Source organism: Gossypium raimondii, chromosome 3 (genome assembly GCF_025698545.1).
Source record: "Gossypium raimondii isolate GPD5lz chromosome 3, ASM2569854v1, whole genome shotgun sequence".
Classification (NCBI taxonomy): Eukaryota; Viridiplantae; Streptophyta; class Magnoliopsida; order Malvales; family Malvaceae; genus Gossypium; species Gossypium raimondii.
The window spans coordinates 61407329-61424524 of record NC_068567.1 but is presented as its reverse complement, the minus strand read 5'-3'; the positions used below and the strand labels follow the sequence as shown (position 1 = coordinate 61424524).

Genomic DNA, 17196 nt, shown 5'->3' with positions numbered 1-17196 from the left:
TAGCTTTTAAAATTGACATAATAGTAATTTTAAGCCTTAACATTTATAAATTATATCCATTTAGTATTGATTTGAAATAATTTGTATAATAGCAATTTTAAAAGCTTACGAGTTATCTTTCGTTAATAACAAGTTTGTAATTTTTATAGTTAAATGGTAAAAAAGTAATTACTAGTGAAATTTACCCAAAAAATATTATATAAAAAATCCATCAAGCCCAAAACCAACCATAAAAAAAAAAAAAAAAAACCCTAAACCCCATGTATTCAATTGTAGAAATATATAAACCCTAATTCTCTACCGTCTTCATTTGGTTGCTATTGCTGTAGCTTCTTCTTCTTTGCCTTTTTCGAACTTACTGAAGCTATGGGTAAAGTGAAGGGAAAGCATAGATTAGATAAGTACTATCAATTAGCCAAAGAACACGGCTACCGTTCTCGAGCATCATGGAAATTAGTTCAGCTCGATTCCAAATTCTCCTTCCTAAAATCAGCCCACGCCGTTCTCGACCTTTGCGCCGCTCCCGGTGGTTGGATGCAAGTCGCGGTACAACGTGTTCCCGTCGGCAGCCTCGTGCTGGGCCTCGATCTCGTTCCCATCGCTCCTATACGAGGTGCTGTCGCTCTCCAACAAGACATAACTAAATCCGAATGCAAATCCAAGGTTAAACGGGTGATGGAAGAACATGGTGTTATGGCTTTTGATGTTATTTTGCATGATGGGTCACCTAATGTTGGTGGAGCTTGGGCTCAAGAAGCAATGAGTCAAAATGCTTTGGTTATTGATTCTGTTAAGTTGGCTACCCAGTTTTTAGCCCCTAAAGGCACTTTTGTTACCAAGATTTTTAGGTCCCAAGATTACAGTTCTGTTCTTTATTGTCTCAAACAGGTAATAATTTTATTCATTTGTTTAAAAAACATAGTTATAATCTGTCTGTTAAGGTTTGGGTTTGATTTGGTTTGGTCTTTTTTGTAGTTATTTGAGAAGGTTGAAGTTGATAAACCAGCAGCTAGTCGTTCAGCATCAGCTGAGATTTATCTTTTGGGTTTAAAGTATAAAGCCCCTGCAAAGATTGATCCACGTCTTCTTGATGTTAAACATTTGTTTCAAGGATCAACAGAGCCACAAAAGAAGGTTTGTTTTATGTTTCAAAATCTCTTTAAAAGGCTAAACTTTGATTGTATCTTTTGCTCATTATGTTTGATGATTGATGTAGGTGATTGATGTACTTAGGGTATCGAAACAAAAGAGACACCGTGATGGGTAATCTTTTCCCTTTTTTTCATACAGCAATTCGACTGCTTTGTTCTCATTGTTATTGATTCCTCTGGTTATGCTTGGTTTTCCATTACAGTTATGAAGATGGAGAGACAATCTCGAAGAAGGCGTCTACTGCTGCTGACTTCATTTGGTCCGATTCTCCTCTCGAAATCCTTGGTTCGGTTACTTCCATAACCTTTGCGGATCCGGCTTCATTGCCTATTAAGGATCACAGCTCCACCACAGAAGAGGTGATTATCGTATCAGTATTGCTATTGTTTTGGCTTGCCTTAAGTTTACTTGTGATTACTTACTTTGCTTCTGCTTGACAGGTCAAAGCTCTTTGCGATGATTTGCGTGTTTTAGGAAAGCAAGATTTCAAGTACCTTTTGAAGTAAGTAACATGTTTCCTTTTGAAGTCCTACCTTTTGAAATTTTTGTGATAATATGAAAATGCGCATGAATGTGACATGTATTAAGGTGACTTGATTACCTTGATTTGATATTTGATTGTCGTGTAGGTGGCGGATGCAATTGAGAAAAGCTTTGTCTCCTGAAAAGGCTACTCCTACTCCTACTCCTAGTACTGTTACTGATGTCAATAAAGGGGATGAGGAGAATGAAGATGATAAGTTACTCAATGAGATGGAGGAGCTCACGTATGCCATGGAGCGTAAGAAGAAAAGAGAGAAGAAGCTTCTCGCAAAAAGACAGGCAAAGGTTTATTCCTCATTTGAGAAAACCCTCATCCCTACATGACAAAATCATGAAATGGATTGAATTTTGTGTTTATACCAATGATTATGTTTCTACATGATAGTAAATTAAATGATTATACCAATGATTAGCTTTTCTTATAGCCCTTTTTGTCAGAATTCATGTTCCTACTCCAAACTGTATTATGTTGCCTTTCGCACTTGTTTTGTTGCTGATTTTTTACCTCACTGTTCTGCAGGACAAATCACGGAAGGCAACGGGAATGCAAATCGATGCCCTGGAAGACGGTTATGTTGATCATGAGTTGTTTTCTCTTTCTTCTATTAAGGTTCGTTTTTCATCACTGAAGACATAAAATCGGATAACTCCAATGTTTCGTAACCACTAAATGCAACTGAACTTAAGGCTGAAGTTATGTCATTTGAACCAGAGGCAAGTTGATGATTAACCTTTGTAAGCCCCTTTGTAATGGGCATGACCTAGGCATAGTTGATGTTTGATCTTCTTGGGTATTAATATGCCATTTCTGATTAGAAGCCGGTTTTGATCTTAACATATTTTCCATTTACGCATTGGGATCTTTCTGTTTTACTTAAATGGTGCTTGGGTTTTCTAAATGACATCATGACAACCCTTTATACGTTCATCTTTTTACTTCTGCAGAATTTTTTATTGATGCTAATCTATTGCTGCCTTTAGGGTAAGAAAGATCTTGCGGCTGTTGATTCCAACGAGTATGATGATGGGAATGTTGATGTAAGGGGTAGCGAAGATGAAGAAAACCAAGAGAACACTGAAGATGAGTCATTCAGTGATATCGATTCTGACGAAGAACGAAGAAGGTTGGTATCTGCTTTTCATGTCCAGGATACATAATTTCTATAATGTCTCTGTATGTTAACCTTGTAATTTTAATGCTAGATATGATGAAAGAATCGAAGAGATCCTTGATCACGCTTATGAAGAGTATGCGGCCAAAAAGGACGGGAAAACAAAGCAGAGGAAGCGTGTGAAACAAGCCTATGAGCAATTGCAGGTATGAAGCTCTTAAAGCGTGTCTAGAGAACTTTTCTATATCCCGATCCCTTAATTGAATTTTCCTTCTTGGGCTGTTCAGGGTGGTGATGACGATGATGTTATGATTTCCGATCATGATTCAGACAAGGATGTGGCTGATCTTGAAGCAAATCCTCTTATGGTATCACTAGACAATGGGGAAGGACCAACTGAGGAGGAAATTACAAACAGGTGGTTCAGTCAGGATATTTTTGGTGAAGCTGTGGAGCAGGGGGATTTAGGGAAGTATGACAGTGGTGATGAAATGGAGGTCGATAATCGAGATGAAAAGCCGGTTATTCCTGAGAAGTCGAAAGCAAAGAAAAAGCAGGATGAAAAAACTTCTATTCCTGACAAGGCCAAGGAGAAGAAAGTAAACAATGCTGCCGGCCCCAAAAGCACCAAACTCCAGGGTGCTTCTAAAGCAGAGGACGATTTTGAGATTGTCCCAGCACCGGCTACAGATTCAAGTGACGACTCATCTTCAGATGACTCAGAGGATGACGATGTTGAAACGAAAGCTGAGATATTAGCTTGTGCTAAGAAGATGCTAAGGAAAAAGCAAAGGGATCAAATTCTTGATGATGCTTATAATAAATATATGTTTGATGATGACGGTTTACCGAAATGGTTCTTAGAGGAGGAAAAGAGGCATCGCCAACCAATTAAGCCCGTTACAAAAGAAGAGATTGCTGCAATGCGTGCACAATTCAAAGAGATCAATGCTCGACCAGCTAAGAAAGTTGCAGAGGCAAAAGCTCGAAAGAAGCGGATTGCAATGAAAAAGCTCGAAAAGGTACGGCAGAAAGCAAACAGTATTTCAGACCAAGCTGACATCTCCGAAAGGTCAAAGAGGAAGCAAATTGAACAACTCTACAAGAAGGCTACACCCAAAAAGCCCCAAAGGGAATACGTGGTCGCGAAGAAAGGGGTTCAAGTTAGGGCTGGCAAGGGGAAAGTCCTTGTTGATCGACGGATGAAGAAGGATGCTAGGGCACGAGCAACGGGTAAATCCGGAAAAGGCAGTTCAAAGAAGGGAAAGAATGGTAAAGCTGATAAGAAAGGTAAAGGTTCTAGCAAGGCTTCAGGGAGGAAGGGAAACAAAAACAAAGGTGGCCATGCATGAAAGAACAAGTTTTGAAAGATGCAATTTTAGATAAAAAATTGAACAATAAATTACATTTAGGAACTGTTTTCTTTTGTTGTGGTTGACACCTGATAGATTAAATTGAAAGTACGATGCTTTTTTGAGTGTTTGCTGATTCAAAGTGTAATTTGCCTGTTCCATTTGCGGCATAAATATTGCCGTTTATCTATTGGCAGTCAATTTTGTTATGTATTTAAGTGCCTGATATATTTTGCTTGCAAAATGTACGTCCAGCTAATGCCTAATGCACATGTAGTTTTATTACTTTGTTATGTATATATTTGCCTCCATGCCCTGTATCAATCAGTTGGATCTAAAAAGTGGAATCAATATAAATCAATTGACTTGAGATATTTTAGTTTTTGAATTTTTAATAATTTTTTATCAGATTGATCAGATCGGTAAATTAGTGATTTGATCGATTTAATTATCGATCCGGTTTAAAAAATATTGCCGATCATCGTGCTTTATTTTGACCCCAATTCTTTCAACTTTGGGGTTGCCAGGTTTTGTGCCGATCATCATGCTTTGTTTTGACCCCAATTCCTTTGATTAAGGGGTGTTTGCTTGTTCATTCACTGTTAGCATTTTCGTTGCCTGCTTCCTTATGGGTACCAACGTGATGACTAGGGTTTTCCTTGTCAAGTGACTGAAACCATCTTTGCAAGATTTGATTCTCTTGCTATAAGCTCTGGTGGACGAATGGTAGTTGTTGCTTTCTTTGATCTAGTTATACCACACGTTTTCTTGACCTCGTGAGTCAATATCCTTGATTAAGAGGGATCATCTCGTGAGTTGAAAACACTAGAAAACCCATGACCTTACGACCCTATACCATGCTCACACATTACACATACTCGTTGTCTTGGCATAACAGCTCATACCTATGATGATAAGATATCAGTAGGTCAATGGACAACACATGACATCTTGAAAATGATTAAAAGTAATTAACCTGATAAAGGGACCAACATACTCTCTCTTCTCCCCCTCTCCGATCTTCTCTGGCAACCCACAATCCTACCATCCTACCATCCTTACAGCTCTTCGTCCACGGGGTAAATCGTCACAATCCACTACAATCTCTTTGTATCAAGAGACTATTTTAATGAAATTTGACAAAAGGGAAAAAAAGTAACAAAAAGGAATTTGTTAGAATTTAACACCAAAAAGTTGGTTTATAAAGTAATGATTTATTCACACTAAAGTATCTAAATGCTCACTAACTGTAGTGAATTTCAAGTGTGGATAGAGTTTAGTCCCATCAACCCCACACTCATCAATATCAAAATATGTATGATCTCCTTTCACAAAGGCAGAATATATGAAAATCATCTCCAAGTTGTCCGGATATGAACTCTCTGCAAATTCCGCAATCAACCCGAGTTTAATACATATCAAAACTAGAATCAAACTAGCAATAACTCAAAAAATAGCTATGACGGTTCCTTCTATAATGGCACATTATACATACCTTTGATTTTCAGAAGAAGCTCCTCTTCCGGTACATGAATCTTCTCGAGTTCCCTACCAATTTTATTCTCCCACATTGCTACAAGCTCATTGATGGAGTATACATTCCCTTGGGGTCTCAAATACAATGTCTTGTTAAGCGTTCGAGGATCATCTATGGCATTGATGGTGCATGCAGCAACGTCAACATCCTTCACAAAGACGGCTGCAAGAAAGAGAAAAAGCACATTGCTTCATAAATGTCCTAATGTCCATATCAAAACACGAATATATTAACCCTAGCAGGCCATGAGCAAACCTTTAGCATTTCCATCTCCGAAAATAGTGACCTTGTCCCTCGGGGGAGCCTTTAAACCAGGTTGAGCTAACGATGGAAGTAAATAACCCATGAATAGGTTGCAGCAAATGTAAGTATAAGGAATGTCTTCAGCTTCTATAAGACGTCTAATCTCAGTTTTTCCAGCATAGAAACGATGAGCCAGGTTATATATCTGAATTTTGTTGGGATCTACACCGAACTCAGAAGGAATGAACTTCTGTTCCCATTGCAATTATTGAGTTCAAATATGAGTACATGAACTTAGATGATTGATATTTCATTATTAGCAGCTAATCCAAAAGATTCACAAATAACAATACCATTATTAAACCTTTTCATAGGGTTAAAGTACCTTGGAGGTCCTTGTATTATAGGAACAAATCAAATTAGTCTCTCTATTAGTAAATGAATCAATTTAATCCCTGTAAGAGGAATCAAATAAGTCCAAATTGTAATAGAATTAACATTTACGGTATAAAAGTGTCTTGAAAATTATGTTTTTCCAATTGCAGTTCAATTCCAAATGAAACTTTTCATTTACAAAACCATAAAAGCTTTATAAATATTAACTCTATTCTAACTTGTCCTTATTTGTTTCATTTTGATAGTACAAGTACTAAATTGATCCACTTAATAGTAGTGAGACTAATTTGATATGGAGGGACCTTTAAAGTACACCCTTTTCATAGTCTAAACCATTGCAATTATTGTATTCAAACAAGATGAACACTTTAGGGTTTATATTCTACTATTAGCTTAATCCAAGAGATTCACAAATTACAATGAAATCATCAAAACTTTCTAAAATCTAAAACCAATATAAAATTAGGGTTCCATAAAAAAAAAACCTTTCTTGATTCCTAAAAGTCCCATTTCGCCAATTTAAAAAAGGGGCAATCTTCAAAGACAATATCCAAAATGAATTGAAGGGTTACTAACCTTAATACACCCAGATTCTTTAATAACCTTAAGAAGTAGTTTTTGATCAAGAGCTTGTTTTGATGGGATTGAACAAATAACTACATCCACTTGTTTCACTGCTTCCGTGAGACTATTTTCATCTTCAAGTGAACCCTGAAAGTCCAATTTTTGAAAATTCAAAATTAAAAACCAGTCCTTTGGGTATTAATAAATGATTAAAAGAAGTAGGAAAAAGCTGAAAAAATGTTACCTTGAGGGGAATGGCACCAGCAGTGGAGAGAAAGTTGAGTTTTTGAGCTTTGTTGGGGTCATTTAAAGAAGAATCTCTTATGAGAATATAAGTTGGGTGACCAAATTGAAGGCTGAATTGAGCTAAATGGTAACCTAATCTTCCAGTTGCTCCTATTATAAGGACTTTACTCTTCTCCATTGATGGAGAAATGGGGAGAAACCTTTGTTTTTAACGGCATGGGTCTTTGTAAGTGAATTTGAGAAGAATAATACTTTTTTGGTTACACTACAAAAACAGTCGGTTCTTTTCCCTCCATTACATTTTAGTTACTTAGTCTAAAATATTACGTTTTAGTTACTTAAATTATCGTTTTATTACGAAGTGGTCATTCAACTATTAAGCTGCGTTAGCTCCCTAACGGCAGTCTTACGTAGTAGTCCAAATAGGTTTTAACGGAATTTAACAGTAGAGTGACTACTTCGTAACAAAACAATAATATACGTAAGTGACTAAAATATAAAATTTCACATATAAATAATTAAAATATCTTTGATAAACAAAAGTGACTATTTTTATAATTTACCCATTTAATAGGAAAAAGGAATAAATTTGGCTGTTTTGGGCTTTAAAATATTGTATTAAATTGTGGTTTAAGCACTTCTTTTATGATAATTTGTTGAATTTCAATGGCTTAAATTTTATTTTTATTTTTATTGTTTTGTTTGATAGGTGGGTTATAATTTAATATTGGGTAAATTACCCGTTAATCTCTCTACAATTAGTTTATTTTATTTTAGTCACTAAAAAAGTTAATTTTATCACCATCATTAATTAAATTGATCAAATTGGCCATTCCATCCTTAAATTTAATAGAATGCTATCATTTTCTCTTTTTTCTTTAAATTTTCTGTTTTTTTCTTCATTCAATTTTTGGGGTAAATTACACTAAAGGTTATTAAACTATTAATCAATTTACATTTTGATCATTTAACTTCAAAAAGATACAAAACAATTATTGAACTATTGAAAATCTAAAAACTAAGTTTATGATTTAATCCAAATATATATATATATATATATATATATATATATCGAAAGAATGATTGAAATATTAAGGTCGAGATGTGTTTAAGCAAGAGAGGAAAGGAAGAATATGAGAAATGGGAGAGGAGAGAATGGAAGAAAAAATGAATGAAAAAAATAAAGAAAGAAAAATTGAAAAATTATATAAGAGTATTATGTGAAATTTAACAGTGAAGTGATTAATTTGGTCAATTTAATTAACGGTAGTGATCAAATTAACAATAAAATTTCGAGTGACTAAAATAAGAATGATTTAATTTTAGTGTGACTAACAAGGCGTAGGTTACCCTTTAATATTTCAACCATTCTTTCAATATATATATATTCGGGATAAAGCAACATTTTTGTCCTCTTGCAATTTGCTAACTAATCACAAGGACCAGATTAGGAAAAAATATAAGTTCAAGGACTAATATAAAAAAATTAAGAACCAATTTAAGAAAAAAAAAACTAGGTTCAAGGACTAAATGTTGACTTATCCCTGTATATTTGAGCCATAAATGGCCTCATGTCTTCCACGTTATCAACATTCAACAATGACATTGAAGACTACACCTTACTTAAAAAAGGTTAAATTTTTTTAATAATTTTTTAATCTTTTTTAAAAAAATTATGGACTAAATGTGAATTATCATTTATCAGTATCGTTAAAATTTTTACAATTTAATCAATTTTTTCATTTTTTTTGGAATTAAATCTTGGAGCCTTAAGTTGACAATAATTCTCATGTTGATGTCTGAACTTTTTTTTGTCTAAGTTAGTCCTTAAACTTGGCAATTATTTTTATGTTAGGCTTAAATTAAGTAATTGTTCTCACATTGGGGTTTGAACTTTTTTTGTCCAAATTAATCCCTGAATTTAGCAATTGTCCTCGTATTGGGGCTCAAACTAATCAATTCTTCTCACATTGGGGCTTGAACTGTAACACTCCTAACCCAAATCCATCGTCATAATAAGGTTACAGAGTATTACCAGAGTTTACAGATCAAATAAACAGACATTTCATATCATATAACATCCATTTCATAAACCAATCAAAATTAAACATATTGTCCCTTATACAAGCCCTCGAGACCTAAAATACACGTTGGAAACAAGTCGAGACTAGTTCGGATACTCAAAGAATTTTTTTCGAAAAACATTGAAGTTTTTCAAAGTTGCAGGGGACACACGGCCGTGTGGCCAAACCGTGTGACTCACACGGTCAGGAGACACGCCCGTGTCTCAGGTCATGTAGGCATTCAAAATAGGGACAAATGGTCGTGTCACAGCCCGTGTCTGTGCCCGTGTAACTCTCTAACTTGGGTAACACGGCCAAATAACACGCCCGTGTGCTAGGCTGTGTTGAACATATTGACTTGCACAATTTTAAAGATACATGGGACACACAGCCGTGTCACCTAGCCGTGTGTCACACACAATGAGACACACGCCCGTGTCTCTGCTCATGTGGACGAAAATAGGCCATTTTCTAGGCCACATTTCTCTCCCAATTTGGATCAACCTGAACACAACAATTTACATATCAACAAGCCAATAACAAGGCATTCAAAACAAGCTAAAAACAAGTCTTAAACATGTAATATCATAACATACAACCAATATGTCATTAGGCACCTCAAATGACAAATTAATAATACGTCAACCAAATATCCATATTTACCTAGATGACCAAATTCATGTATGCATATTCAAACCACATTTTACTTCCTTTCATTCTACCATATCACTCATGCATCAAACATGACAAAGTCACTTATATATATGCATCAAAATATACCAAGCACAAGCCATTCAAGTGGCTAGTCTCAACAAAACCCGTATATGCCAACATTGGCCAAATTAACCTATACATGTCATTATAACCAAAATTTATTTTCTAAAAGTACCAATAGAGCCGACGGATAGTATGAAATAGCTCCGACCAGCTTCCAACCCGAACAAGCTTCCGAATTACTATAAAACATGGAAAATAACATAGAGTAAGCATTTAAGCTTAGTAAGTTCGTATAATACAAAATTTAACATACCATATTTCCATAAAATAGGTAAATAAACATAGTTTATTTCAACCAATTTGGCCAAAGCCTAAACACATGATCATCAACATAATAGCCATGAAAATCACATATAAGATCCAACACACATGGTTGAATTAATCAAATAATCACATTTCATGTATTTCATGTATATACCGGTAATAGTCCATATCAAACTCATATGATTTCATAACAAAACTGTACCCGTTGAACTATTTAAAATACCGTTGGATACACGGGTAGTACACACGAGGTGTACTAAATTGTAATCCGTCAATTCATATTCATGTATGCTCATACGAGTTGTAAACAGTAAGCTCTTTCAAGCTGAATAACGGGAAGCTCATGCGAGCTGTATAACGAGAAGCTCACGCAAGTTGTGGTGTGTCTGCAACACATGCAAGACCCCAACCAAATTGGTAACCCTAATGACATGTCATTTGTATCCTACAAATTTCATAAGGTTCAAACGGGGCTCGGTAATTGTCAAATATACAACTGATATTTATTCATGGAAATTATACAATTCACAAACAATAATTCAATTAAACACATATAAATATACACTTTAATTACACAAACTTACCTCGACAATGTATTTAGATACGAATGCGACTAATTCGATATATTTTCTTTGTCTCGATCTAACTCCGTATTAGGTCTAACTGAATCTATACGAACAAATTTAACTCAATTCAATATAATTCTCATTCAATTTAGTCCAACACATATTTTTTGGAAAATTACTATTTTACCCCTATACTTTTAATTTATTGCAATTTAGTCCCTAGGCTCGGAAAATGACTTTCATGCAGTTTAATCCTTACACATATTAATAGCAGCCCACATAATTCAAAATTTCATAATTTTACCATAAATTTATCATCTTTTTCAATTTAATCCCTAATTGATAATTTCATCAAAATTCTTTTTACAAAATTGTTTATCTAACAACAACCTTTCATTTTCTATTATAAAGCTTCAAAATTCAAGCATAATCATTAAAAGCAAAACCCTAATACTTTAACTGTTTTACAAATTAATCCCGAGTTAGGTAAATTAGCTACTAAGATCTCGAAACATAAAAATCATTAAAAACAGGACAATAATACATACCTAATTAAGCAAAACAAGCTTGCTAATATCTCAAGCTTCCATAGCTAGATTGTTTTTTTTTTTATGGTAGATGATGATAATAGATGATATTTGTTTATTTGTTTATTTTATTATAACTTTAATCATTAATTTCCAAAATTAACCTTAATATTTCATGAAATTTTCAATGATGACTATTCATACTTATCCACTAACCACCTTAATGGTCTATTTACTATATAAGGACCTCCAATTTCAAATTCTGTAGCTATTTAATACCAATAGCTATTAGAAATCAACTTTTGTACTTAATGCAATTTAGTCCTTTTCATCAAATTATGTATGTAAACAGTAAAATTTCTTAACAAAATTTTAATACGGTATTTCTATCATACTGTAAACCATATAATAATAAAAATAATTTTTTTCAACTTCAGATTTGTGGTCCTAAAATCACTATTCTGATTTCACTGAAAATGGACTGTTACATGAACTTTCTTTTATACAAGTTAATCCTTGAACTTGGCATTTGCTCCCACATTAGAGCGTAAACTTTAGGGTTTTCAAGGAAATATCAAGGATTAACATAGATAAAAAAAATTTAGGGCCCAAAATGGGAACAATTGTCAAGTTCAATAACTAGGGTTTTTTACCAAATTAGGATAGAAAAAAAAAATTTACTGAAATAGTATGTCAGAAAAAAAATTTGCCAAAATATGTTACTTTTTCATTGGAGCCTATTAGATAGGCGCCAATGAATAAAATAATAATAATAAAAAAATTTATTAAAATATAATATTATATTTTTTTAATATTTTTTTAAAAAAATACGGGTCAAAATACGGTCGGGTCGGGTCGGGTCGGGTGGCGCCTACCAAGTAGGCGCCAATGAAGGAGCCTGGTACCCAGGCGCCAATGGGTCTGCCCCCCCCATGGTCTGCTGCTGCTGCCATGCCATTGAAATGTCTCTTCAAAACAAATTTATTTTTGCTATAAGTATTAGCAAATGAACCAAGCTCCAGTCGGTAGAGAAAAAAAAAAGAGAGAAAGGAGAAGAGGAGAAGGAGAAGAAGAAGAAGAGAAGAAGAAGAAGAAGAAGAAAATTTATAAAAAAGGTAATGTATTTTTTAATAAATAATTTTGTTTATAATTTAATAAGTTTATAGTTTGTGAATTTTTAGTATATATTTTAGAAAATATTGTGAATTTTATGTTATTAATTATTAATTATAAATTATCTACATTTAGTGTTTATAGTTTAAATTAGAATTTTGTATGAATATTTTAAATTTTTGTATGAATATTATAATTTTTTATGAATATTGTAATGTTGTATGAATATTGTAATTATTTTATAATTAAATTTGTATTTATAGTTTTGGATTAGTAATTTTTGTATGAATATTGTAATTTTGTATGAATATTATAAATTTTTGTATGAATATTGTAATAATATTATAGTTTTGTATGAATATTGCAATTTTTTTGTATGAATATTGTAATTTTGTAATTTTGTATGAATATTATATTTTTTGTATGAATGTTGTAATATTATAATTTTGTATGAATATTGCAATTTTTTGTATGAATATTTGTAATATTGTAATTTTGCATGAATATTGTAATGTGAGGATATATTGTAATATTGCAATTTTTGTATGAATATTGTAATTAGTTTATAAATAATTTGTTAGTAATTTGGGAAAAATTCACAATATTTTGTGTTTGTAATTATTTAAAATTTAATTTATTAGCAATTTAGGATTAAGCTATAAGTTGTTGTGTTTAGTTTAGTATTTGGTGAGCTTAACATATAAAGTTTATAAAAAATTAAAAATCATTTCATTAAAAGTTTAATTATAAAAAATTAAAAATCATTTTATTAAAAGTTTGGGTTTTTACACCAATAATATAGAAAAAAATACTGAAATAGGATGTCGAAAAAAATTTACCAAAAATAATTGACTTTTTAATCATATAGTTGTTGTTAACTTATTTAATTTTTATATAATGTAACTTTTATATAATTAAATTTTATTTGATTTTGTATTTATTTAACAATAATTATTGATTTTTGAAACAAATTAATGAATTCATTTTTTTATTGCGATTTGCGGAAATGGGTTCTCTAATTAATAATAATAATCACATATCAAGTACTATTAATGAGATGGTAATAAAATTTATTTTGATAATCATGTTATTTGTTAAATTAAATTATATTGTATTAACTATTTTGCTAATTTAATAATGTCGTGGTCCGTATCATGCGCATTGAGGGTTGTGTTAATAGTGTAGGGTTTCACCAAATGAACGCCTAATACCATACTTAGAGTTAGCGGGTTCGGATCGTGACATTGATTCGGACTTTGATCTGCGATACGACTTGATTTCCGCTTTAGTCGAGCGATGGCGTCCGGAGACCCACACATTTCATCTGCCGTGCGGAGAGTGTACCGTCACTCTAGAGGACGATGCAGTACAGCTCGGGCTTCCCATAGACGGGAATGCGATCACGGGCATAAGTTCAATCTCTAGGCCGGCTACCCTTTGCAATGAATTACTTGGACGCTCGCCAAGTCAGGGGAAATTTACCAGTTTGAGATTTTCATGGCTACATGCCAATTTTGAGCATTTGCAGTGTAATCGCTAATGAACGGGAGGTGATGCAGGTGTTCGAGCTTATATTATGCACCTTATAGGGGTGTACTCATGCGGATGCAAGCGGCAAGAAGGTCCACTTGATGTACTTACCCTTATTATCCAATTTGCATAACGATCGTTCATACGGTTGGGGTCCGCAGATTTTAGCCATTACGTATCACGAACTTTGTCGGACAACAAATCCTTCTCGGTGACATTGGCGGATGCCTCATCTTCTGCGATCGTGGGCACTTTACCGGATGCCATTCTTGGCATCTATTAGTCATCAATCATATGTATTTCCACTCGTTAATAGGTGATGAATTTTTACTCATTATAATAATTAGTTGACTTTTTTTTATAATATATTATTCTAACAATTTGTTTTCGTAGGTGGAGAAGTAATCCAGGGATCGGGAGGTCACCGTCGGTTCCGATATATCGTTTAATGATTGAGAATCATGCTGGAGAGGGGGTACGTTTTTCGAATATAAACTTAATTTTATTATTTTATCTCACTCGACCCGCGTTAATATAACAACGTTATTAATTGTGCAGTTCATTTGGATGCCGTATTCTGCTCCAGAAATTATGGCAGTTATGCCATCATCGGCCCGCGTCCACTCAAACCTATGGTGTATTAGCGCACCCATTATCAATTTTAACGTAGTGGAGTGGTATCATGGCAATCGAGTACTCCGACAGTTCGGTTGCATACAGTAAATCCCGACACTGCCAGTACAATTGGGGGAGATCCATGGGATGAGCAAGAAGGGGAGGTATGGAGATAATTGGGAAGAAGTGCACGAAGAGTATATCACGATATGGAACAACCGGTTCAGGATGGTACCTCAGATGGATCGTGCTCCGGATTTGCAGCCCTCGTTAGAGTATATACAGTGGTACTGTGAGACAGGGAAACCATTTCTGTTTGATGGGCGGTCGATTGTAGTCCCTCCGTATACGACACGAATTACGCAACCCATTGGAGATCTGCATCATGCACGAGCGAGCAGGGGCGAGCGAGCGAGCGAGCGAGCGAGCGAGCGAGCGAAAGGCAGAACTACATTCTAGGGATAGTTCTTATCATCCAGAATTAGGGGGCGGTGACTATTTTGTGGCCTCGTATCCACCTCAGTACTCTGCTCCTTCTGGCCAATATCCGCCGTCGTACTCCTCTCCTCCCGGATCAAGTTCATCGATGGCATTTGAGACATATGATTATTCGTCTATAGCCACACACCCCAACATCTTTGTTGAGGAGAATGTTGATAACCGTAATCGCCCACAACGTCGTCGTCGAGCTCCACAAAAATATACCCCTAGAACCACACCATCAAACCATCAATTTTAGGGGTTTTGTAATAAACACCCGTATATTTATGTAATGATAGTTCTTATCTAAATAAAATTACAATGGTTTAAAAATGTCTCCATAACTGCAACAAATTGTAGACAATTTTATGATTCAAACCATATCTATGTAATGAAGTACATATCAATTTCTACTCGATTAAGACGATTGTCCAACATGGTAGTTTCGGAGAGGGCATTTACTTCGATTATGACCGGGTAATCTGCATACGCCACACAAATTCCCGTCAGATTTCTCCCTAATGTCCATTTCGTTATGGATTCTGGATGATTGCGGACGACCTTTCAGGTTTCTACGCAACCTTATGTCTGGGACTAGCTCGAAGGTCGCCGGAGGTACCTCCCAAGTAGATAGGTCAGGAAGCACGGGGAACTCGTTTTCCCATACACGTAACGTGCGTTCGATGGTGTACACTTCATCTATAAATTGTTCTACATTGAGCCCAACTTTAGCACAAGCTGCCACGACGTGTGCACATGGAAAATGAAGTGTTTGAAACCTTCTACAATCGCACCGTCTATTTCGGAGATCAACTCCGTAGGACCTAGGTGGTATACTGGGTCGACGACCGATGGTTTCTGTAACTCGAAACGTTTCATTATGTCGTGAATATACTTCTACTGTCATCGACCTTGCCATTCGACGGTTTACAACCATTGCATCCCTAATGCCTTCGACAAAGACATGGCCCGCCTCCGTCTGGTTCACTTGTTGCTGACCCATTCTTGGCATCAAGGTAGCCAACCTGAAGAACGTTGCCGAGAAGACAGATGAAATTGGAAGATGCCGTGTTTTTAATAACACAGCGTTGATCCCCTCCACTAAGTTTGTAGTCATTTGACCATAACGAAAGCCATCGTCAAAACTTTGAGCCCATTGCCACGGCTCCATGGTACCCAGCCACTGCCGAAAAGATGTGTTGGTTTGACCCTCCATGTCACTTACAAGCCGGGCCATTCTTTGGCGAAAAATGTGTGGCTCTAACTCAGACAACTGCATATATATTGAAAAAATTTAAGTTCTGATTGCTCTAAAACATTAAAACTTATATTTAAAAGATAAGGTAATTCTTTACCCATTCTCACAACTTGTCTCTTCCATCTGCATTCTTATAATCTCATTTGGAAGTTAGCGCGATGTCTTCGGATGCGATAAGCAGATCGCCATGGTACACCGTAACGCCTAATGGTCGCAATTAATCCTTTTCCTCTATCGGAAATGATGCAAATATTATCATTGCTAATCACATACCTCCGAGTTGGTAAGAAAGAACTCCCATGATTCCATGTTCTCCTTATCGACGATGGCAAATGCTATCGGAGTACGCTCGTTCTGTTAGTCTTGAGCAACCGCAAGAAGTAAGATCTGTGTGTATTTTCCATATAGCCAGGTTCCATCTACTTGCACAAATGGTTTGCAGTGGGGAAATGCGCGCACACATTGATCAAAAGTCCAAAACATCCGATGGAAAATTCTTTTTCTCGATTGTAGTTGGTCATTTGAACCGTCATAAGATCGTGTCTGCAACTCAATTACAGTCCCCGGTACGTGTTCCCTCATGGCGGCTATCCATCTCTGTAATTCATTGTACGATGCATCGAAATCTCCGTACAATTGCTCCATTGCCATCTGTTTAGCTATCCATGCCTTCCGGTATGATACTCGATACTGGAATCGTGCTTGTATTTCAGCAATCAGTACCGAAACTTTAATGGTCGGCATGTCTTTCACCATTGGCATGATGCATGTACAGATAGTTTTGGAGTCAAGTTTTCGATGATCTTCTGTCAGACGTGTTGAAGTGCATGTGTGGGGCTCCACAAATTTTCGTATTTC

General features: G+C 35.2%; 2 protein-coding genes across 3 annotated transcripts; one reads left to right on the top strand and one right to left on the bottom strand.

Annotated features, from left to right (window-relative positions):
- The first annotated feature begins 250 nt into the window (after window positions 1-250).
- LOC105795313 (adoMet-dependent rRNA methyltransferase spb1) lies at window positions 251-4372 on the top strand. The gene is made up of 10 exons (XM_012624882.2): window positions 251-888; window positions 976-1134; window positions 1217-1263; window positions 1355-1511; window positions 1593-1654; window positions 1782-1980; window positions 2216-2305; window positions 2677-2819; window positions 2899-3013; window positions 3095-4372. Exons 1-10 carry the CDS (start codon window positions 367-369, stop codon window positions 4157-4159), a joined length of 2559 nt encoding a protein of 852 aa, XP_012480336.1. The 5' UTR covers window positions 251-366; the 3' UTR covers window positions 4160-4372.
- A 148-nt stretch (window positions 4373-4520) lies between these two features.
- LOC105795314 (probable pinoresinol-lariciresinol reductase 3) lies at window positions 4521-7394 on the bottom strand. Of its 2 annotated transcripts, XM_012624884.2 has the most exons (6): window positions 7144-7394; window positions 6912-7046; window positions 5952-6189; window positions 5655-5858; window positions 5408-5541; window positions 4521-5280 (listed from the first exon to the last, which is right to left on the bottom strand). In XM_012624884.2, exons 1-6 carry the CDS (start codon window positions 7321-7323, stop codon window positions 5257-5259), a joined length of 915 nt encoding a protein of 304 aa, XP_012480338.1. In that variant the 5' UTR covers window positions 7324-7394; the 3' UTR covers window positions 4521-5256. The 2 variants fall into 2 exon arrangements, with proteins under 2 accessions (XP_012480338.1, XP_012480337.1); XM_012624883.2 differs by lacking the exon at window positions 4521-5280 and having other exon boundaries at window positions 5316-5541.
- Window positions 7395-17196: the final 9802 nt, after the last annotated feature.

Excerpts from the sequence above, each read along its gene's own strand:
- LOC105795313 (XM_012624882.2), top strand. The coding sequence starts at position 367 with ATGGGTAAAGTGAAGGGAAAGCATAGATTAGATAAGTACTATCAATTA. Across the intron at positions 1,264-1,354 it reads CAAAAGAGACACCGTGATGG|TTATGAAGATGGAGAGACAA; the intron begins GTAATCTTTTCC and ends TTTCCATTACAG. Across the intron at positions 1,655-1,781 it reads GATTTCAAGTACCTTTTGAA|GTGGCGGATGCAATTGAGAA; the intron begins GTAAGTAACATG and ends ATTGTCGTGTAG.
- LOC105795314 (XM_012624883.2), bottom strand. The coding sequence starts at position 7,323 with ATGGAGAAGAGTAAAGTCCTTATAATAGGAGCAACTGGAAGATTAGGT. Across the intron at positions 7,047-7,143 it reads CTGGTGCCATTCCCCTCAAG|GGTTCACTTGAAGATGAAAA; the intron begins GTAACATTTTTT and ends TTGGACTTTCAG. Across the intron at positions 6,190-6,911 it reads AAGAATCTGGGTGTATTAAG|AAGTTCATTCCTTCTGAGTT; the intron begins GTTAGTAACCCT and ends CAATGGGAACAG.